Source organism: Arvicanthis niloticus, chromosome 1 (genome assembly GCF_011762505.2).
Source record: "Arvicanthis niloticus isolate mArvNil1 chromosome 1, mArvNil1.pat.X, whole genome shotgun sequence".
NCBI classification, from domain to species: domain Eukaryota; kingdom Metazoa; phylum Chordata; class Mammalia; order Rodentia; family Muridae; genus Arvicanthis; species Arvicanthis niloticus.
This window is the reverse complement of record NC_047658.1, coordinates 85,993,949-86,018,171: the sequence shown is the minus strand read 5'-3', so window position 1 is coordinate 86,018,171 and position 24,223 is coordinate 85,993,949. Positions and strand designations below refer to the sequence as shown.

The window sequence follows — 24,223 nt, the reverse complement described above, 5'->3', positions numbered from 1 at the left end:
ATTGGCTCATTTTGGGGCAGAGTTTTTATTTTAGCTGCGGAGGACAGTGCATGAGAAGACCTGGTGTATGAGACTCATCCCAGGGATCCAGTGTAAAAGCTTTTCATAATTGTGATGTGTGTTTCTGCACTGTGTAGTGGCCCTCAGAGACTGCAGATGTTGTGCCCAGAAACACTGGAAATCACTTACGTGTTCGTTCGTTCATTCATTCGTTTAGTTATTTATTTAGTGTGTGTGTGCGCGCGCGCGTGCGTGCGTGTCTATGCAGGTACACATGCACAAGGCAGTTAGAAGTCAACCTTGGTTAATGTTTCTCAGGTGCCATCCTTTTAAAAGTTTTTTTTTTTTAAATACAGGATCTCTCACTGGCCTAGAATCCACCAAGTAGCAGATCAAACAGGCTAACGGCTGGCTCCAGGGATCCGTCTACTCCTTCCTTCCCAGTGCTCAGATGATGATGATGATGATGATGATGATGATTGGTTTTTTTTCGAGACAGGGTTTCTCTGTGTAGCCCTGGCTGTCCTGGAACTCACTCTGTAGACCAGGCTGGCCTTGAACTCAGAAATCCGCCTGCCTCTGCCTCCCAAGTGCTGGGATTAAAGGTGTGTGCCACCACCACCCAGCTCAGTGCTCAGATTATAAACACATGCTACTATGCCCAGCTTTTCTATGTGGATCCTGGGGATTAAACTCCGGTTCCTGGGCTTGCAAGGCAAGCACTTTACCAGCAGAGCCATCTCTGCAGCCCTGTTTGTTTATACTTGAGAAAGGGCCTCACCCAGACTAGCTTCAAATTCTCAATCCTCCTGCCTCAGCCTCTGTCTTCTGACTCTTTTGAAGCGGTCTTGGCAGAGAAAAGACAGTCCACTGAGGACTAACCTGACCCCTACCAAGAAGACACCTCCCATGCACATTCCGGATCCTCTCACACACTAAACTTATCAATGAATAGTAAGTCCCAGCTTCCACATGTGTCTCACCACATCAGCAGCCACTGTTTTTGTGAATAAGCTTTTGTTAGAACACAGTTGTGATTGTCACTTGAGGATCTTTCCTGCTATGTGGGCAGCATGGACTTGAGACACGTGATTTTTTTTCCTCTGGCTCTTGTCTAAACACTTTACATATGGGAGCTGACTCATTTCAGGACAGCTGTTCCTGCTGTAGGCGGGAAGACTAAGGCACAGAGTAGTCAGGATGCTTGCTTGCCCTCACAGGTAGGAGGAGGAGCTGGGCCTCAGTACCAGACAAGTGGCCAGGGAGGCAGGGTTCTGTCCTGTATGTCTTACATATCATTAGACACACTAACTCATAGCCAGCACGTTGGACTCTCCTCTGGCTTGACAGCTAAGTAATCCAGGCACTTGGCCCAGTGGTTGCTCTGATTAGCATGTTAGTCACCTGTTCTTGAGGGTTGTTTGCTCATCTGGTTATAAAATGTGGGGGCCAGCCCAGCCAGGCTCCTGGCCTGGCTCTGACCCCAGGTTATATGACTCAGGTTGGTCCTCCTAGCCTGCTGTCCAGTCGTCTGGCAGGCTTCTCCACTCTTCCGTTGGCTCTGGGCTTCAGGAAAGAAGGCTCTTCCACAATATTCCCTATCGCCCCAGCCACAGGTAGCTGTGGACATGTGACCAAATGAAAACTGCCTTTCCTCTGTCACACCTCGCTTGCTTAATGATCCAAGATATAGAACTTTCTCTCCTGTCTTGGGTTTTTGTTGCTGAAAACTTAAGAGCAAAAGCAGCTTGGGAAGGAAAGGGTTTATTTCAGCGTATACCTCCAGGTCATAGTCCATCACTGAGGGAAGTCAGGGCAGTAACTCGAGGCAGGAACCTGAAGGCAGGAACTGAAGCAGGGCCATGAAGGAATGCTGTTTACTGGCTTGCCCCATGTGGTTTGCTCAGCCTGCCTCTTATACACCCCAGGACCAGGGTCACTTGCCCAGGGGTAGCCCCACCCACAATGAGCCAGGCCCTCCCACATCATTCATCAAGAAAATGCCCCACACACTTGCCTACAGGCAATCTGATGGAGATTCCCTCTTTGATCTCCGAGGGTACCAGGCATCCACATGGTGTACAGACACGCACACAAACAAAAAACTCATACTCAGAAATAAATAAATCTAAAAAGTAAAAAAGATCCTCTCTTCTCATATATGTCTAGGTTTATGTCAAGTTGGCAAAAAACAAGCAATACTACACCTTCCTTGTGGGAAGTGTGCCCAGCTTAGACCACAGTCATGGTACCTTGTAGAGACAGGTAGTGGTAGCCACAGTGACCCTGCCTAACCCCAGTTAGACAAGCATTCCTCTGGCGCAAACCCTTCATGGCTCCCACTTTATCAGACAAGACTGAATGTCTTCCCTGATACTCAAGACCCCGTGTGGCCCAGCTTGTCCCTCATGACCTACTGTTCCTGTTGACTCCCACCAATCTCTTTCTTAGGCCTGCCCCCACCTGCCTCAGGGCCTTTGCACTTGCTGTTTGCCCCTTCAATAGCCTTTTCCAGGATGGCTGCATAACTATTTCTCCTTGCCTTCCCATCCTCACTCAAGTATCACCTTCTCAGGTGCCGACTCCTACTTGGCCATTTGTAAGGGACAGTGTGACATGGTTCCCACCCCTGGAACAGAGCCAGCAGGGTGTGGGCCTCTACAGCGTAGGTTGTTGTGGGCATAAGGCTTATTTGTATAATAATAATACATATTTTTCACGTTCTTCCTTTGAGGAATGTCCTTAAGGTTAATGACTCCTTGGTGATCAGAGACAGCACAAGTCTGGGAGGTGAGGGTGTGTCTGATGTTTCTGGTAGAATGCTGGGACCTTCAGGACAGCCCTTAAGGCTGTGGGAAAGAACTCTGAAAACATGAGTTCTAAAAATATATAATTTTTCAACTATGCAAAATATAAGGAAGGGATTAAACTGAGGTCATCAGACCTGGCGGCAAGTTACGTACCTGCTGAGCCATCTTGATGGCCTATATATCACTTGATGGGTATCTTGTGTGTGGTAGCTTTTAAAGTAGTCTCTGAATTCTAGAAACTTCTAGATAAAAGCCTTTGGAATAACAGTGACATCAAACTACAGGGAGTGGATAAGTGCCCAGGAAGAAATGTAAGCAGGCTCTGTAATCAGTGTCTCCCTGTTGTGAGATTGTTTGAGAACAACGAATTGTGCTCCTAACAGATCAAAGTGCACGTCCATAAACGCGTCCGTGGAAAGACTCTGAAACAAGAACATCAAGCACAGTCAGTGTTCACTGCCAGCTCCCCTCCCCTCAGACTGATGGCTCACGCCTGTAATCTCAGGCCTAGAGAGGCTGAGGCTAAAGGATCTTGAGTTTGAAACTAGCCTGAGCTACAAGTTGAGTTCTAAGTTAGCCTGGACTACAAACAGAAATACTCTGAAAAACAACAAATTTTATTTTCAATTATAAAAATTTATCATCCATATAGAAAAGAATAATGTTTCATGCTTAATTTTTTTGCCCCTTGTTTGTGTACCCTCCTTTCTAGGGTGCTAACCACATACTTTGATCAAAAACTTGGTAGGTAATTGAGCAGTGTCCTCAACACCAGATTCATCCATTCCCAATTCATTCATTCATTCATTCATTCATTCACTCATTCATCAGTTATTTATCAGACACTGTGCAGACCTTGAGGATTCAGTGGTGGTGGAGAGAAATGGGGTCCCTGAGAGAAGAGAGAGACAACATACATTAAATAGCCTAGATGAAGGATTGGAATGACTGTCCTGTGTCCCTCTCTAAGAAATCCACGATGGCTCTGCTGTCACACCTGAAAGCTGCAAAAGCTGGGCTGGAGCGATAGCCCAGCGGTGAAGAGCAAGCACTGAACTTGCAGAGGGCAGAAGTTCAGTCCCCAGCACCTGTATCAGGCAGCTCACGACTGCCTATAACTCCAGCCCCAGGGAACTGGATGCCCTCTCTGGCCTCCTCAGGCACCTGCATGCATTTGCAAGAACCCTCCCCCCCACACACACACATAAAAATAAAAAGCAACTGCAAAATCTAAGACCATGGTGTGTGGTAAGTGCTTAGTTTTGATGGGAAAGGGAGAGCAGGCGTTGGAGCTCAGTGAGAGAGTATTTGCTTAACATGCTGAAAGCTGGGTTCATCCCCAGCAACATACACATACTTAAATGGTGTGTGTGCCCGCGCATTTGTATAGTACAGTACAGTACAGTACGGTATAGTTCTTTTTCTCAGCTATCCATTGGCATTTTTGGAACATATTCCCTGTGGGAAAAGGACACTTGTAATCCTCACAGTAACTGGCAGATTCTCAGTGACTCACAAGATTATTTCTTACCCAGAATTCCACAAACTCGAGAGTAGGAAAGCAAAGCCCCTCAGTGAGCACAGCACCAAATATGGCTGAAGCCGCCTTTGACAGGCATGCTGAGGGAGCTGCAGGGCCCTTGGTACCACTTAGATCATGCTTGGCCAGTCTCCTGAGAGAGTTTATATTTTTCACTAGGCTGCCAGGACCCAAGGAAGCCCTTCTTCACATGTCCTTGCTTCTGTTCTGGCATTCATTCATTCATTCATTCATTCATTCATTCATCTATTCATTGATTTAGTCTTCAAGTGGAGGACCTTCTAGGAGCAAAACACTGCTACAGACTCAGAGACTCAACTTTGAGCTGAGCCTGGTGGTGCAGGCCTGTCATCCCAACTACTGAGGAGGCTGAAGCAAGAGGATTTTGAGTTTGAAGCCACTCTGCGGCTGATGAGCATTTGACTGGCATGCCTGAGGCCCTGGGTTCAGTCCCAGTTGTGAAAGAGAAAAAGATAACTCCCCGCTCTGACCCATGCCACCTGTCACCCTCACTCTCCTGTCCTAGTAACAGCCTAAGTGCTGCAGTCTGATCCCAAGAAGTTCTAGGCATTTCTCAACAGTCAACCCAATGTTTGAAACATACAAATGGCAACTAAGTCACCCTGTACTGACCACTGACCTAAGTGGCCACCACACTGATGGTGGGACTGAGTCAGAGGAGCACTTGACACTCAGATTTCTGCCCAAGGCTCAGAAATTTGCGGTCAGTGGCCTTTGTAACACACTGGAGCCAAGACTGTCTTAACATCAAGCCTTGGGTGAGTCTTCATATCTCTGAGCCTCAGTTTCCCCATTAAAGGACCAGGGCCCCGAAGCCTTCTGTGTTTACCTTCATAGCTGAGTGAGAGGCCAGGTGGAGGTCGAGTTTTGAAACCAGCACAGCCCTGTATGAAAGCAGAAGGAGGGAGAGTCTAGGGATGAGGACCTTTGTTAAGGATGGGAAAGTTCCCTGGAGTGGCTGAAGAGGAAAGTGTGAATACAGCATAGTTGGAAGTGGAAGAACATTCAGCCATTACCTATTTTACCTATGTGGCAGGTTAGCATTTACAAGGCCACTGCAAATCCACAGCCCACTTCCTGGGGGAAGGCAGGACATGGGGAATGTGGTAGGATGTTAGGTCCACCCCTTCCCAGTGCTCAGTAGGAAGTGGCAAGATCCTTTACCTCCCTGTGGTGGTGAATCCTTTCTTTTTTACTTAGCGTCCACGTATGCGCACCATACCACATGTGGAGGTCAGAGACCATCCTTCAAGAGTCAGTCTCTTTTACTGTGAGTTATGGGGATCGAACTCAAGTCCTCAGGCTTGCACTGCAAGCTCTTCTAACTGTTGAGCCAGCCCGTGATGGTGAATCTTCACCCTCAACCTGACTGTCTCCTAGCTGATTCTAAATCCAGTCAAGTTGAGTCAGGCTCTTGTTGTGTAATCCAAGCTAGTCTCACACTTGCAGCAATCCTCCTGCCTCAGCCTTCTGACTGCTGGCCTTACATGTATATATACACTGCTAGGCTTCTCTTTCAGTACTTCTAACAGCCAAGCCCAAGAGAGCTCACTGTCGCTCACAGTGAGACAGGTGTCCATGGTTTGTGGTGTCAGATGCCCTCCTTCTGAGATGAGTAGAATTGATGTCTTTCTGGGGTGGCCTGGCTGGGGGGTAACAGTGCAGATCTGAAGCCAGGCCAGGCTTCATTTCCCATCCTGCACTGGTTCCTTACCCCCACAGTTGTTGAATATTCAACAGGCTCCATATCCAAAGACCTTTGTTCCTGGTTAATAATAGTTCTTTGTTGCTGCCTTGAGGAAGGAGTGGCCCAAGGCTGCACCCATGCCCTGCTGCCTTCTAGATGGAACCTAATAGCTGGAGGCAGCTCCGCCTGTCACTGGAGTGGCTCACATCCTCAGGGTCTGTTGGTATGAATGTGGCATGGCTTGCTCATGGAGATTGGCAGAGCCCGGGCGCATGCCTCTGTGTCATCCACAGTGAGACAACTGCTGTCTTGTGTCTGAGCATGCCTGTCAGGGAGGGGCAGAGGTTAGGTAATCTGCACATTCCGGAGAGACCTGGAATGCTGGTCCCCTGTCCTCCCCAAGCCCTCCCACACTTCCTGGCACATTAAGGGGAGCACTGTGTGTCTGCCATCACTGAGATCTTGCACCCTGTGAGCACCTGTGAGGCTGTGACCATATCCTTGGTACTCAAGCTTGTACTAATGGGGTACCCAGGTCTACCCTTAGGGTCTCACTATATAGCCCAGGATGGTTTCAAATTCAGTATCCTCCATCTCAGTCTCCTGACTGAGGATGGCAGCATGAGTTACAGTGTCCTACTCAAAAGAGTCACCTAAGTTACAGTCTGGTCAGAACACAGCTCTGGCCCCAAGCCCTCAGTGACTCCTTGTTTGGTCTCATCTGTGGGTCACGCAAACCTGTAAGATCTCACTGGCTGTAGCCCAGCCACACAGGTGTCTTGTTTTTCCCACATCCCACATCCCACATGGATATTCTCTGTGGCCGGAAACAAAGGCAGGGGTTTGGTTTTTGTCAGTGGGTTCTACTGACAGGATATCTTTTAAATTACATTTGTTTGTAGCATGTGTGCATGAATGTGTATGTATGTACACATGTTGTGGTGCATGTTGGAGGTCAAAGGACAGCTTGCAGGAGTTGGTTCTCTCCTCCTATCATGTGGGTTCCAGAAATTGAACTCAGATCCTTAGTGTCAGTGGTAAGTGCCTTTACCCTATAACTTGGTGCTGGCAGAGTGTCATGGCCTGAGCTGCCCCATGTTGGACACCAAAAATGTTGTGGCCCAAGCTGCCCCACGTTGGGCGTCAAAATGTCTCCGACCACTCTGTCAGTGTTGGAACCCTCACTGCCAAAAGCCTTGGGGGCTAAGTTGTTAGAGCCCGCACTGCCTCTTGCCTTTTATATGTCTCACTTCTAAGCCACGCCTTTAAGTCACGCCTTTAGGTCTTGTCTCTACGTCATGCCCTTAAGTCACACACCTTTAAGTCTCACACACCCAAGGGAAAATCCTGGGTATCTAAAACAAGATGTTATCAGAGTGTGCTCAGCTGTTGTAGGCTATTGTAAACAAGTCTCTTGTCAGGGTATATGACTCAAGATGGCTGCAAGGATCATAGCTGCCTTCTGTCAGCTCCCCACAGTAGAGGGTCCCCCTCCCCCCCTTTGGTTAAAGCAAGTCACAGCTCAGGCTTCATGGGAAGGGGTACAGAAGGGCTGTATGATTCCACCATCTACCAACCAAATGGACCTCTAGGCTTCTGTCTGTCTGTCCACCAGTGCTCCAGTCAGAAGTCTGCCTACTCCTCTACAAATGTGCCCCGTGCACAGCTGCCCCAGGATCTTTGCACTTCCTGCTCCCTCTGTTCTTCCCCACATAGCTTCAAGTCTGTCCCTTCTTTTCACTGAGCTTCAGCTAAGGGAAAGAAAGAACTAGCCCCTTAACCAAAAGCAGTGCCCCACCCCAGTCTCACTTCTGTCCCTTAACCTTCAGCATCCCATCCCCTCTGTGCCTTTGTGTTTTCTTTACATTGTACTTAGCACTTCTTGTCCTAAGTTTATCACCAGCTTACAGTCTGGTTGTCTTCTCACCCACCTAAGAATCTGAGCTGCATAAGAGCAGGACATTTTCCTTGGTTCCCATGGTCTCCTTAGCTCCAGAATGGGCATGTGGTCTACCTATTTGTTGAATGGCTATTTGGGATCAGGGAACGGAAGCTCTGAGAAGTTAAGTAACTGCCTCCCCCCCAAACAGCACAAAAGGGACTAGGTCAGGATATGAACTTAAGCCATTTAGCACCCAACAAGAAGGATAGGTGTTAGGATGTGCATGGAGGTAATCGCTTAGGCAATCATGGTCTTATACAGTATCATCTCCCCCACTTACTGAAGACACAGCACACAGTACTAGCTTCATTCAGCAAATGGACCATGAATTTAGCTAATGGCTACAGGTATTCCACAACCTGTGTTTCCTGCAGACATGTCTATAGAAACTGAGCTCATATAGACGGATTTCACAGTTCTGTGTAATATAGCCAACTACACACAGCCAGGGCTGGGGAGATGGCTTAGTGGGTAAAGTGCTTTGGATCCCCAAGTGCTGCTGTACAGCCCACTCCAATGCTCAAGAGGCAGAGAGATCCCATCTCTGGGAGCAAGCTAGTCAGCTAGAATATCTGGATGGGTGATCTCTGGGTTCCAGTGAGAGACCCGGCCTCAGTATACAGGGTAGAGTGTGGTCAAGGGAGATCCCAGGCATGTTGGGGTCCACACTAGCCCCACGTTGGGGCGGCCAAAAAAAATGTTGGGGTCCACACTAGCCCCACATTGGGTGCCAAAATAATGTTGGGGTCCACACTAGCCCCACGTTGGGGCGGCCAAAATAATGTTGCAGCCCAGGCAAAATGTTGAGGCCCGGGCCAACCCACGTTTGGGCAGCCACTGTATCCCGGCCCAAGCTGCCGCTCCGGTCTGCGGGTTGGGGTTCAGCAAGAGCGAGGGTGAGGGCAGACTCTACCTAATGTCTGATGTGTCTGATTCGTCTGATCTCAGTCTGATTCTGTCTCTGCCTTTTATATGTCTTACTTCTAAGCCACACCTCTAAGTTACACCTTTAATCATGCCCTTAGGTCTTGTCTCTAACTCTGATCTCTATACTTCTAAATCATACTCTTAAGTCACACACCTTTAATCTCACACACCTTTAATCTCACACACCCAAGGTATCTAAACCAAGATTATTGGAGTGTGCTCAGCTGTTGTAGGCTATTGTAATCCAAATCTCATGTCAGGGTATATGGCTCAAGATGGCTGCAAAGCTGATAGCCGCTTTCTGCTAAAAGTTGGCCCCCAACACTGGCACTGTTCTCATCTACACGGTGTGCATATGTGTGTGTGCTTGCACGTACACACATGCACTCACACACAAGAGAGCACTCATATATCTGCAAACAAAGCAGGATGACCTGGATTTGTAATTTGGGTTGGCACGGCTTTGTAATTCCAACTACACAGGGGAATTTTAAGTTTAAAGCCATCCTGGAAAACTTACCAAATATTTTTAAACAAATAAAGGGCTGGCTATGTAGCTCAGTGGTGGAGCACTTGCCTAGCATGTGTGAGATCCTGGATTCAATTCCCAGCACAGCAAGAGAGAAAAGAAAATCCAGCTACTCTGTCACTGGCCTGATGGGTGACAGTCTGCAAGGCTTATTCATAGTCTGAGAGCCAGTGGCTTCCAATTGGATTAAATTTTGCTTGTTTTCTTTCACTCAGAGAACCTGTCTGTAGGTTCCAACTACTTCTCTCCGCCTGTGAACTTCCTTCAAGAGCTGCCAAGCTATCGGTCAGTAGCACGTAGGAGGACAAACATCCTCTCTCGGGACAAGCAGAGTGGCACCCTGCTGAAGCCGACAGACTCTTTCAGTTCCCAGCTGGATGGAGGAATCACAGAAAACCTCAACAGCCAATCCATCCGCAAGTATGCGCTGAACATCTCTGAGAAGCGGAGACTAAGGTTCGTTCAGTAGCCGCTGGGAAGTGGCCATGTTATGATCTGAGAGGTGTGTGTGTGTGTGTGTGTGTGTGTGTGGTGTTTGTCATGTGTGGAACCCAGAGTTCATTCTGTAGTGAGCATTCCTAAGCTGCTGTGTGACATGTGACCTTCAAGAGTTCGTTTACCTGCTTGAATACTCAGGTCAAGTTCATTGAGGGATAATGTAGCCATCCAGTGAGACACACACACACCCACACACCCATGTAGGGGACAGAAGTGGACATTCAGTTTCTTTGTCATTTCACCTTATTTTTGGGGTGGGGGAGACAAGCTCTCTCACTGAACCTGGAGTTTAACAGTTGGCTCTTCTGGCCAGCAAGTCCCCAAGATCTACTTATCCTCATCTCTCCCAGCTCTGGGGTTACAAGCGGGTTCTAGGGATCCTAATTGGGTCCCCAGGATGCACATCACATACTGTACCCACTGAGTTGTCACTCTAGGCCTCTTCTCTCTTTTTGTCAAGATGTCTCTCTCTCTGTGACCTAGGCAACCTTGAACTTATCTGTCTCAGCCTCCCAAATGTTAGGATTACAAGCGTGTGCATCATATCTATTCATTGTTTCTGTCCATCATCATCATCATGTATTCATCCACTAGTCTGCATCCATCCATCCATCCTTCTGTATCCATATTTATATAATCCATCAATTTATCTGTATCTATATTCATTTATCCAACTGTGTATCCTGTCCACCCATTTATCAATATCTGTATGTATGCACCTGTCTGTCTAAGCATGCTCCATGCTATGGGAAAGCAGTTCTCTTTTCATGAATATAGCAGTATATATTTAATGTACATATTTTTATGAATATTGCTGTTTGATTCGTGGTGGATATTAAGAATGAATTAAGCATTAGTTACTGAACTTAAGACTGTGCAGAGCAAAGCAGAAACAGCCAGGCTAGGACTGTCATGAAATCAGCTGTCTGTGTTCTGTGTTTCTGGGACAGAGGACCACAGAAGCAAATACTATATATTCTCAAAGGGCATCAGGCTAGGTATGGTGGTACACACCTTTTATCCCACACTTGGAAAACTGAGGCAGGTGGATGAATCTCTGTGACTTTAAAGCCAGTCTATATAGCATAGCAAGTTCCAGGCCAGTCAGAGCTACATAGTGAGAGACTTTCAAAAATCAACCAACCAATCAACCAACCAATCAACCAACCAATCAACCAACCAATCAACCAACCAATCAACCAACCAACCAACCAACCAACCAACCAACCAGCCAGCCAGCCAACCAGCCAACCAACTAACCAACCAAACATTTGTAGCAAATTGGGGGAGACATGTTAATTAGAGAAGGCATGTTATCAAAAGAAGGGGTGTCCTGGAGGTGAAATAGAATTTGGTCAGCTGGTGGGGGAGGGAGTGTGCAGGGCAGGAGGTCAGGAATGGCACTAGAAGGGTCATTGTACTGAGCACACAGTACCCACTGCAATGCTGTACAGTCAGCACCATTAGCTACTTCCAGAGATGTTTTATCACCACAGCAGAAACTCCATCCATTAGAAAAAGTACTCCATCCCTCCTCCCTTTAGCCCCAGGCAGCTGCTAACCTACTATCTCTGGATCTACCAATTCTAAACATTGTGTGAGCGTGGAATGTGGTCTTCATGTCTGGCTCTTTTCACCACTTTGTATAGTGCTTTCAAGGGTCACTCACACTGGAGCGTGTATCACTGCTGCATCCCTTTTTATGGCTGAATAGTATTCCAGAGTTATGACCGAGGGCTCCCCTCAGGGCGCTGCAGAGCCTGGACTTGATGCTGCTTTGTCGTTGTTATGCCCATGACTGGTGTTTGTTTGTTTGTTTGTTTGTTTGTTTTCGATGCAGGGACATCCAGGAAACCCAGATGAAGTATTTATCAGAGTGGGACCAGTGGAAACGGTACAGCAGCAAGTCCTGGAAGAGGTTCCTAGAGAAAGCGCGAGAGATGACGACCCACCTGGAACTGTGGCGCAAAGACATCCGCAGCATTGAAGGTAGAGCCCATTTGCGGCTCGTCCCTGCAGGCCAAGCAGCTCTGGGGTTTGTGCCCACACACTCGAAGCCTTCCCTCGGCACCTGAGGGGTGTGTGTGTGTGTTTGGGGGGGCGGATTTGGATTACCTGCTTGGCCTGCAAGCAACTTGGGTGTGCACCTGCTGAGGATTTCCTTCCAGGGTGAATATTGTGTTAGTGACTGTTCTTGTTATTGTAACAAAATACCTGACAGAAACAAACTAAGGAAGGAAGCATTATTCTGCCTCAGTTTCAGAATACAGTCTGCCATGGCGGGGCAAGGGCATGGCAGCGGGTTTGAGGCAGCTTGTTACACGGTATCTGTAGTCAGAACACTGAAGTGATGGATACAGGTGCTTGGCTCACTCTCTCCTTTTCGTTCAGTCTGGCTCCCCAGCCCATGGGATTCTCCCCCCACATTAAGGTGGGTCTTCTCCCCCTTAGTCAAACCTCCCTGTAAATTCCCTGACAGACATGTCCAGAGATGCCTCCTGGGTGAGTCTAGATCCAGTCAAGCTGATGGTTAAGACTGATGGTCTCAAGTATGAGCTTAAACCACTTATCCTTAACAGGGCCTGTGCCTTTGTCATCCAGAAAGGTCACACAGCAGAGCTGGGGACAGGCCCTGCCTCTTCCATTCCTTATTTTCTACAGTAAAACAAAACCATTTATAGTCAGTGCCTTACAGCTGCTAAAGTAATTTTCCTCAGCGAAGTCTGTGAGGAACATGGCAGGATTCTGTTAGAAGGAACATCTTCCTTATTACCCACGCTAAAACTACAGTGCCAGGTGTGGTGGGCATAACTTTAATCCAAGCAGGGGCAGCTGGATCTCTTGTGAGTTTCAGGTGAGCCAGAGCTATACATTGAAATCTTGTCCCTCCCTACACACACACACACACACACACCAAATAGTGGATGTCTTCTGGTCTGGCAGGGGAGGGTGGGCATAGCTCAGTTGAGGACTACAGAACTGCTCTTGAAGAGGACCCAAGTTCTGTTTCCAGCAGCTCATAACGACCTATAACTCTGGCTCCAGGGACTCCAGCGCCTCTTCTGGTCTCCACAGGTATTTGCACATCCCACCTCACACAAACACATAATTAAAGTCTTTGAATATACTGTTAATAGTTTATTCTCCTTTGTAAATTGTTGTTTTATATGGAGACTATAAACATATTTCCCAGATGTCTTCCAGGCTCATTTAGAACTTTCTCTCTCTCTCTCTCTGTCTCTGTCTCTGTCTCTGTCTCTGTCTCTGTCTCTGTCTCTGTCTCTGTCTCTGTCTCTGTCTCCTGAGATGGAAGCTTACTGTGGTCTTGAGCAAAATATACAAGCAAATCTTTCCTGAGCATCAGCAATGAACCCAGTGTCGCCTTTGACAACTGACTCATATTACCTGTTAGTCCTCCTAAGATATCCCTACCCTTTGTTTCTCTCTATGTATACCAAGCTGGCCTTGAACTCACAGGGGCCTGCTAGTCCTCACAAGACCTCATCCCCACTCCTTTGCTTCTTTCTATGTAGATTAGGCTGATCTTGAACTCAGAGATCTGCCTACCAGTGCTAGTATTAAAAGTGTCCAGCCTCACAAAACCCTTTCATGTGGACACTTCACCATTTCCCTGCCATATCGAGGTTAAGACGCTTGTCCAAATGCACTCAGCTAGGATAAGGCAGGGCCAGGCTTTGAACTCAGGCAGTCAAGCTTCACAGGCGAAGTGTGTGTTGAATGTGAAGTGTCCCTCACAGACTCCTGTTTGAACCCTTGGTCTCCAGCTGGCCTCAAAGTGGTGTCTAACTGAAGGAAATGGATCACTGCAGGGGTAGGGGAGGGCCTTGAGATTTCTTAGCCAAGTCCCACTTTCTGTGTCTCCTCTGCTTTCTGACCATGGACACAAGGTGACCAACCCCCTCAACACTCAACAAGGCTGCCGTGCCTTCTGCTCAGTGACGGACTGTGTCCTCTCAAACTGTGAGTCCCCAAATACCTTCCTCCTTGAGTTGCCTGTCAGGAACCAGACCTCAGTAACATGGAGAGTGGTCAGTATTGCGCCCAGCCTTGTCTATGGTTGGGTGGGATACTCTCAGAGACTTCTGACTGTCACATGCCTTAGAGGCTTTCTTCTCTCTGGAGAACTGGGGCTTTGCTGTTTCTCATTTGTTCTACTGTGATTTCTTGGCTGACTGGATGTCCCTGTGGCAGAAGGAGAAGAGGTACAAATCAAAGCCGTTATCTCTGTTGACATGGCTGAGTGTTTGACAGAGCATGGTGTCGGTGCCAGGACATGCGTTCTTGATTCCCAGGGAACAAGGACCTCACTCTCCAGACCATCCTCAGGGATTCAGTCCTTTTCTGCTAAGAGGCTGCTCTTCTGTTCCAGTTCCTGTCCCTAAAGTCACCACAATTATCCCAAGAGGGGCAGGGAGGGCACAGAGAGCCCTAGTCCTAATTCTTAGCAAGTGTGATATGAAAAACCTACAGCAAGTGTCCTAGTGAATGAAACGCTGTGGAAGCTGAGGTCTCCTCAGCATCACCCTGGACGTCTGAGCTACATACACCTCAGGGATGAGGGAGAAAGGGAAAGAATTATATAATATCATTTGTCCTGATTTTATACATATGAAATAAAAGACAAGTTATTAGAATCAGTATGTGAATTTAACAAGGTTAGCTGTTGATTTGACCAGGCCTGTATAATATTGGTTACATCCTCCCACCTTTAGGGGGTGCTGGGACTCTAACCCAGGGCTTCACACATGCTAAGTAAGTGCTCCACCTCTGAACTACAGTCCCAGGTATAAGTGTATTTCTTCGTGTTAGCAACATTTAGAAAAGTAAGGGTTTTTTTTTTTTTTTTATAAATATTTAAAATTTTTAATTACATGTGTGTAGGGTACGTGCATATGGGTGCCTGAGGAGGAAGTTGGATACCCTGGAACTATAGTGACAGGAGGTTGTTCTGAATAATGCAGGTCCGCCCACATCAGCCCACCATATGCGGCTGGTCACTGACAGCCATGTTGCTTCTTTTTCAGGGAAGTTTGGCACGGGGATCCAGTCCTACTTCTCCTTCCTGCGGTTCCTGGTGGTGCTGAACCTGGTGATATTCCTGATCATCTTCATGTTGGTTTTGCTCCCAATCATACTGACCAAGTACAAGATTACCAACAGCACTTTCGTGCTCATTCCGTTCAAAGACATGGGTGAGTCGAAGGGCTGTCCCAGCTGCAGTGCTTTCTTTCGTGTGCATCTTGGCTCTAAGCCTTAGGCGACTGCCAGTAGGGATGGGTCTGGTTATGCTGTGGAAACAAATGACCCCAATATCCTCAGTGGCAGTGGCTGTAAACACATGTAAAATGCATGTGCCCTCCCACACATATAATTAAAAATAAGACAAATATTATAACATTAAACACTAACTGCACTGGGAGTTACATACCTTATAATCCTGCTTAGGATGCTGACTTCTCATTCATAGTCCAGATCCATCATGGGCTCAGGAGCCCGAGCTGTTGGGGCAGCCAAGATTGTCACCATGAAGCAGCAGAAAAGAGTCACAGTGAATGGGTGCTGATTCCCGATGCTACTGTTTGGAGATGACACACAAACAGAGTTCTTCCACATCTCATTGGCCAAACCAGGACACCCAGTCTCTCCTGGGTTGAGAGCTTGTGGGAGGAGCAGTGCTGGGTGGGATATTTAGCAAACCTGAAAGAATCTACCCCTAATCTAACATGTCATCATTTCAAGATTGTTATCTATGAAAAGAACGAGCTTGAAGCTGATAGCAATTCCACAGTGATCTTGTGCCAGACACTACAGTAGGTCTGGACTAGGCTTTTGTATTCTCAACAAAACTCAGATCTCCTAGGGATCTATTAGCCCCGATGGGGAGGATTTCCTCCACTTCACAGACATTCACTGCAAACCTCCGATCCCAGGCTCAGTGGAGGAGCCATCTTGTCCTAGATCTTCTGAACGTCTTTGGAAACCCCCATGACCTCCTGTCACAAGACTCCTTACCTAGAAAAACCCTGGAGAGCCACTTCAGAGATCTTATGCATGCCAGCTTCTCTTTGTTTCCATTTTAAGTCACTTAACATTTAGATAACCTGACACTCCAGACTTCATGTGAGGCCTGATTTTTGCTACAAATGCTCTCCTGTTTTCTCATGTATCCATATTTTAGAGACATATTTCCTGCTACTGTGTGAAAATCAACATTAGGTTTCCAGGCCAGATCTGCTGGTCAGTTCTCCTTTCTGGGCCTCCGTTTCTTTCTGTGTTGAGCTGGGGTGACCATTTAAATGATGAGATGTTTATTCCTCCATTAAAATGCTTTATCGAATACTTAGCTCTTTTAAAGAACAATAAATATGCTGAGATGGCTCAGATTTGGTTGCCAGCTCCGTAGTCAGCAGCTCACAATTGCCTGTAACTCTAGCTGCAGGGATATGATGACCTGTTCTGGCCTCGGTGGGCACTTGCATGCATGTGCCCTCCCACACATATAATTAAAAATAAGACAAATATTATAACATTAAACACTAACTGCACTGGGAGTTACATACCTTATAATCCTGCTTAGGATGCTGAGCTAGGAAGACTGAGTTGGGGGCTAGTCTGGGCTAGATAGTGAGATCTTGTCTCCAAAACCTGAAACAAGGGGATAGAGAGCTAGCCCAGCAGCTAAGAGCATGTACTGCTTTTGCAGAGGATCCAGGTGTGGTTCATAGCATCCATATCAGGTAGCCCCCAACTGCCTATAACTTCAGTTCCCAGGGATCCAGTGCCCTCTGCAGGCACCTGCATGAACATGTTACACACACACACACACACACACACACACACACACACACACACACACACAAATAAATAACCTACCACAGTCACTCAATCAATAAATAAGTGGATGAAATAAACACCCACTAAACACACAAAAATCGAGATAGCTCCAAGCTATTTAGTAAAGGAACATTCTAAAGGAAAGTGGGAAGTAAAAAGGAAATGCTAATAGTAGAAGAGGAAGGGGGATGTATCAGACACAGGAAATGACAGACAGAGCACGTACAAGCAGGCGTATCTGAGTATATAGCCACTGCTTATGTTCACAAACTGCAACAGGTGAGTTACTGACATACTGGACCTGTAACACACATCCTTGTTTTTGTTTCTTGCAGATATTCAGTGCACACTGTATCCAATAAGTAGCTCTGGGCTCATTTACTTCTACAGTTACATCATAGACCTGCTGTCTGGCACGGTAAGTATTTAACTCAATCTTCTGTGGACCTGTATGCTGACAGCTCTGTGATTTAGACTTTGGAGTCCTGAATGGGCTCTGCAGTGGAGAGTCAGAAGAATTGTTATGTCAGCCTGGGCTACCTAGTGAGACCTTGTCTCAAAACAGCAACAAAACCCAGAAGTCATTGTCCTGTTCCAGTGAGTAGTGAGTAGTGAGAGCCAGTGTTGGCGTTGACAGTGAGCAGAGGAAACGGGTTGCAGTGAGTTCTTCAGCAAGCCCTGTGCTCACCTGGACCTCCCACTAGGGTTCAGGAAATACCCCTTGCTGCCTTTCCTGGTCTCTGCTACCTTTGTATTGGCCTGAATTACAACGCCTTGCAGTTGGCATCTCTGCTGTAAAACCCCAATGCCAGATTGGGACATATTTGGGATTGTCTGATGGATATTCAACTGGTGAACTCTATGGGGAAAATCTCAATTCTGAAAAGGGCTGAAATCTCAGATGCTTCTGGTTCCAGGCATTTCAGATAGAATGCATTCAGCTTACAGATTAAACCATCCTTCTGGAAGTTGCTAATATTAAAATGCCACATCATAGAACATGCTGCTTTTCTGAATAGACAGGTTAAAAAGCCTGGAATTTGTCCATTGCACTTAATATTGTGGGGAGGTGGGAGGTGCTTTTACATCTCCAAAGTCAGTGTTTCCTTCAAAACACCTTGGGTGTTGGATGTACGGTCACATGGCAGATACGTACTTGGGAAAATGAGAACAAACCAGCAATTTGCCCAAAGTCATTGTTACTGAAAACTAAACTTGACTTATCATGGTGGTACACGCCTTTGGTCCTAGCACAAGAGGCAGAGGCAGGTGGATTTCTATGAGTTCTAGGCCAGCTTGGTCTACAATCAGGAGTGCATAGCAACACCCTGTCATATTTTAAAAAATTGTGGAACCAAGCCTCAGAGCTGCTGTCTTCTCTATTCCTCTCCTCCTTCTCTTCCTCCTCCTCTTCTTCCTCATCTTCCTCCTCCTCTTCTTCCTCCTCCTCTTCCTCCTCCTCCTCATCTTCCTCTTCCTCTTCTTCCTCTCTCCTCCATCTCCTTTTCTTTGGTTTCTCAAGACAGGAACTTACTAAGTAGTCCGATTTCTTTCGTTGCATCCCCCAAAGCAACATATCTTAGAGTGTTTTGCAGGACGGTTAGTGGCACATGATCATAATAGATGTGCAACATAGGAAGCCGGCTTCAGCAACCCTGTCCAAAAGAACTTTCTCTAGTGTTCTGGAGAGCAGCCTGAGTCTGTTGGGCCCAGGAGATAGCCACTGGCTCTTGAGCACTTGAGATGTGGCCTCTGTGACTGAGGAATTGGCTTTATTTCATGCTGTTGCTGTCACATTGCACTGAAATAGGCCTAGCAGGAAGAAAGAGGGCCAGGGGAAAGATGACAAGATCAGCTTCTGAAAACAGGCTCCTTTTGAAGTCAAGGAACTTACTTTTTAGGCTCTCTTGCCCTTTGACCCTATTTCTTAGTTAGGGTTTTATTGCTGTGATGAGACACCATGACCACAGCAACTCTTATAAGGACAACATTTCATTGGCTCTGGCTTACAGTTTCAGAGGGTTAGTCCATTATCATGGTGGGAAACATGGTGGCATGCAGGCAGACCTGGTGCTGGAGAGGGAGCTGAGAGTTCTACATCTGGATCCACAGGCAGCAGGAAGAGGAGCGGGAGGAAGGAGAGAGACTGGGATTTGTTTGAGCATCTGAAACCTCAAAGCTCACACCCCCAGTGACACACTTCCTCCAACAAGGCCACACCCCCTACTAGTGCCACTCCTTATGGGTCTGTGGGGGCCATTTTCATTCAAACCTAACATACCCTGTGATGGCCTTTTATTGTGAGGAAAAGGTTGCTGAGAGCTGAGATAACCTGGGACTATGTGGAAAAGGATCTGAAGAGAGAACAGGGTTTTATGATGCCCGCGTCCAGCCTTAGAATGGAGAATAGTATAATGTCTTCTCTCTCTACATTTGCTTCTGTTTAAACAATTTCTTACTCTGGTAGTTCGAGAATACATAGTTGTCATGAAAAAAAAAATAGGACTTTGTCATCTATTTGTTTACTTTTAAACAGAGCCTTGCTGTTTGGCTCAGACTGATCTTAAACTTCTCAGTATTTTTGTGTGTTTGCCTCTAAGGCTTAGATCCTTGATCCACTTTAAGCTGATGTTTAAATGATTTGGTTCTCAATATCTATTGTTTGTTCAGAAGACATGTTTTCCCCTCTACTAAAAATCTGCTGGCTAGAGATGCAGAAATGCTTTGTTCTGTTTTTCTGCTATGTGTATCTGGTTTTGTTATTTGTTTTGTTTTAGACAGGGTCTCACTGTGTAAACAAGGCTGGCCCTGAACTCACAGAAATCCACCTGAGTGCTGGGATTAAAGGTGTGGCCACTATGCCTGGCTTCTGGGCCTGTTTTATGCCTGCACTGGATGATCTTGAGTTTGCTTTGCAGTAAGCCCCAGAGATGAGACGTCCAGCTTTATTCCTCTTTTTCAAGGTTGCTTTGGCCCCTGACTTTGGCAGCTGCATCTAAACTTTAAGACTAGCCTGTCATTTCAGATGAAGTCAGCTGGGGTTCGGATTGGGATTGCGCTGGTTCTGTAGACCCATGTGTAGAGTGCTGATATGGAAGTGCTGGACCAAAACCACGGGATGCCTCTTCATTTATTTATTTTTTATTGGTTCTTTTGTTTGTTTTGTTATTTTGAGATAATGTCTCATGTAGCCCAGGCTAGCATCAACTAGTTATGTGTCTAGTTATATAGGATGATTTTGACCTTCCAATCTATCTGCTTCTATCTCTAGAGTGCTATGATTGCAGGCATGTTTCCCCATCCCTAGTTTAATGCTGGGGTCAAATTCATGACCTTGTGTATACTAGGCCAACACTCAATCCACTTAACTACAGCCCCAGCTCATGTTTATTTCAACTGTAGTCCATAGTTTTTAGAATATACTATTTATACTTGTGTTAAACCTATTCTTAACTATTCTTTTTGATGTTATGGCCTAGATTTTTTTTTTTTACTTCAGTGAAGTATGATTTACCAGCTAACTTTTTAAAAAAATATTTAATTTTTGTTATGTGTATATGGATGTGTCTCTGTTGGAAGTATGTGCACATGAGGAAGTTCCTTTGGAGGCCAGAAGAGGGCATCAGGTCTCCCAGAGCTTGAGTTACAGGAGGTTGGAAACCTTCTGCTGTGGGTGCTGGAAACCAAACTTGGGTCCTCTGCAAGAGTGTACATCTCTCCAGCACTTACCAGTTATTTTGATGGTCGGGTTTAGCAGTACCTCATTCCCCAAATACTGAGCATCCCATATACCTTGGGTCTCTTTTGGTGTGGAAAGATTCCGGGGTCCCTTAGGGCAGGGATGCTGCCTTTGGTTGCCTGCCTGAGCAGACCCACCTGACCCTATATTCTTGCTTTGCTCAGGGATTCTTGGAGGAGACCAGCCTTTTTTATGGACACTATACCATCGATGGTGTAAAATTCCAGAACTTCACATATGATCTGCCCCTGGCTTACTTGGTAAGCACGATCGCCTACCTGGCCCTGAGCCTTCTTTGGATAGTGAAAAGGTAAGAGTACCTTTGGTTCCATTTGTGTAGTGATGTTCTTGCTGCTGTGACCAGATACCTGACACAGAGAGTTCAAGGGAGGAAAGATGTAGATGTTAATTTTAATGTAAATGTTTGTAGTAAATTAATATGGTGGCTGCTTTTCTTGAACCTGGGTAGTTCTTCAATAACGACACAGAAAGACCAAGATTTATTTTCAAGCTTCACCTCAATACCTGGGCAGTCAATTGATCCATCTTAACCCCCTGAGCTAATCTCCTCCCAGCCAAAATCCCTATAATGTGTGCATGTAGGGCTGTCCATGCTCCAGCTGAGCTCTCGTGAACTCCTTTCATCCCTCATCATGGCTCAATCTCACAACCTCAGTCCTTCCTCCCTCCTCCCTCCTCCCTCCTCCTTCCTTCCTCCCTCCTCCCTCCTCCCTCCTCCCTCCTCTTCCCTCTCCCTCTCCCTCTCCCTCTCCCTCTTCCTCTTTCCCCTCTCTCCTTCCCCTGGCTGGCAGAAGCCCCTCTCTATTCTCTTTTTTGCACAGCCATTGGCTGGTCAGCTTTTATTGACAAACCAAGAATAAACAGTAAGCATTGTTTACACACACCTGAGACAGGAGATTTTTGACGTAAGCATTACAATGCCATGTCCAGCTTGAAACAAGATGTCAGGGCAGGGAAATCAGCATTTGAATAAACACAAGGATGATCTTTACACAGCGCACAGAAACATTATGCCCACAGAAAGATTTATTTGGGCTTATGGTTGCAGGGAATTTCAGTTCCTCACAGTGGGGAAAACGTGACTGTAAGAGTGTCAGACAGAAGCTTGTCTGTATGGTAGTGGATCAAAAAGCAGAGAACACTCTGTAACCAGGAGGCTAGCCCTGGGACCTGCCTTTGCAAGCCAGTCCCACATCCTAAAGGCTCCATAACCTCTCACCCACATGAGCCTCTGGGGGCATCCCAGATTGATGGAATTCTTTATGGCTGCAGTCTCTTACTGTTCTATGGATTCTGGAAGTCAGGGCCCGAGAGTTGAGCAGAGCCCACAGCCGGGCTCTGAGGGAAGGGATTCAGTGTGCTGTAGCCAATAACTGGAGGAAGTAGAAGTCAGGAGCTGACATCTGGAGAGCAGCCTGCAGTTCAGTGTGCTAAGTGCTTCTTTCAGATCCCTCTTCCTGACAGGCTTTATCCTGGCTGGGGAATGTTTTATCAACTAGGTCTCCATTGGCTTGCAAATGGCAGAAAACCAATTCTGGTTAATTGGACCATTGGGGAATTGAGTGCACAGAGAGCAGAGGAAGGGGGAGAGACTGCTCTGAGAAGGACACAGCCATAGCTTAGGAACAGTATCAAAAGCAAGGGCTTCCTCCGCTGAGTGTCTGTGTGACAGCGGGGACCTGGCAGTGGTGGGAAATAACACATCAGTTTCTATCAGCCTGCAGCTGAGTGTGTGCTTAGGTCACAGGCACAGAAATCGATGAAGGTGTTGGTTCTGTCCACTCAGATACCTAATTCTGACCTTCCCGTTGTGGGCAGTGCCAGGAGATGGTGTTGAGGCCCTATTGGTATATGTTTAGCCCTTGGTAAGGGTCATGGAACTTGGATGTGAAATTCCCTGTAAAGGTGTTGCAGGTTGGTCCTCAGATGGTGGTGCTGTTTAGAGGTAAATGTATCAGGAGGTGCTAATCTCATAGATGGAGTTCACAGATAAATGGGCTTTTAGGAGCTGGGACTGGTTGGAAGAAGCAGGTGAAATACTTTGTCTGTATCCCTTTCCTGTTTCTGCTTCCTGGACACTATGCAGTACTTTCCTCTCTCCCTTTCCACCCTCATCTCCTCCTCCTCTCTCTCTCTCCCTTTCTCCCTCTCTCCCTCCCTTCCTCTGTCCTCCTCCTCTGTCCCCATACCTCTCTCCCCCTCCCCCTTCGCTTCTTCCACACCCAGTTGCCATAATGCCCTCCCATCACTTCAGGCCCAGCAATGGAACCAGCCAACCATGGATAGAAATTTCTGGAATAGTGAAAGAAATACCTTTGGTATTTGCCAAACTTGTGAAAAGTTTATCTGTCAGGTCATACGCCATTAAGGCCTGTCCCTGGTGGCTTTGTGACAGAGCAACTCCCAAGAGAGCAATCCCCAAAAGGGATTCTAAATATTGTTCATAATTGTCTCTCTAGACAATAGCCAGATCACAATAGAAGCTGTGTTTGTGAGTACCACAGAGACTACTGAATTAAACCTTTGGGCCATGTACCATGCATGCTAATACAGAGCTGTTAACTACTCAAGAGGCTGTGGCAGGGGGATCACAAGTTTAAAAGCCAACTGAGACACCTCAACAAATGTTTCAAAATAAAATTTTGTAAGGGGAGAGGAGCTGGTAGTCTAGCTCAAAGATTGACCTGGCCTGGGAGAGGCTTTGGGTTCAATTTTCAGCATTGTAGCAAAAAATAAAATACATAAGGTAAAATAAATAAATATAAAGAAATTATTTTTGAAAAAAAGAAGCTAATGAGTGGGGTTGCTAAAGAGATGGCTCAGTGGTAACTGTGTGCTGCTGCTCTTCCAGAAGGCTGGTGATTCTCAGCACCCACATAGTGCGCCGCAAGCATCTACAACTCCAATTCTAGGTGATCTGATGCCCTCTTCTGGCCTCCACAGGTACTAGGTGTACACAGAGTACACAAGGCAAACATGTAGGCAAAACACCCATACACATAAAAGAAGTATATCTTTTTAAAAAAGAAGTTATTAAATGGATAAAAGACAGTAATTTTCATTGATGAGATACCTGCTCAGCTGCCATGTGGATTCAGAACGAACTTGACTGTGTCACACTGGGCCAGCCATGGACTTACGTCCAACTTGGTAGATCCTAAATGAGACCAATTCAGCAGCCTATATTCTGCTGCTGTTCTCAGAATGATGTTTTTATTTCGGGGTCAGGTCGGTGGAAGGGTTCAAGATCAACCTGATTCGGAGTGAGGAGCACTTTCAGAGTTACTGTAACAAGATCTTTGCTGGCTGGGACTTCTGTATCACCAACCGCAGCATGGCCGAACTGAAGCACAGCAGCTTGCGGTATGAGCTCAGAGTGAGTGCTGCTGCATTGCCCTGGGGAGGGACCTTACTGGCCAGGTTGGATCTGGGGAGGCTGTTTGCAGGTTTCATGGGATTGCAGGACCCAGTCTGTCTCAGCATGCTTCCCCGTTGCAGTTTTTAAGAGCTCTTTATAGCAAAAAGCTTGTTGGACTGATCACCTTTAACCCAAGCATGGGTGCTAGTAACTTGGAACTGGGAAGGGAGGCGGGACACACACAGGGCCAGAGCAGATGATTTCTTATCTCCACCTACTATCTTACTAATATCCTA

At 46.7% G+C, this 24,223-nt stretch overlaps 1 protein-coding gene across 1 annotated transcript in view; it reads left to right on the top strand.

Annotated features, from left to right (window-relative positions):
• Positions 1 to 24,223, top strand: part of Tmc7 (transmembrane channel like 7) — a 51,633-nt gene that overhangs the window by 9,041 nt on the left and 18,369 nt on the right. Inside the window, exons 2-7 of the mRNA XM_034510524.2 lie at positions 9,672 to 9,912; positions 11,795 to 11,943; positions 15,000 to 15,167; positions 17,145 to 17,227; positions 20,713 to 20,858; positions 23,798 to 23,945. Of these exons, the coding sequence (XP_034366415.1) occupies positions 9,672 to 9,912; positions 11,795 to 11,943; positions 15,000 to 15,167; positions 17,145 to 17,227; positions 20,713 to 20,858; positions 23,798 to 23,945 (935 nt within the window). The remainder of the gene's footprint in view (positions 1 to 9,671; positions 9,913 to 11,794; positions 11,944 to 14,999; positions 15,168 to 17,144; positions 17,228 to 20,712; positions 20,859 to 23,797; positions 23,946 to 24,223) is intronic.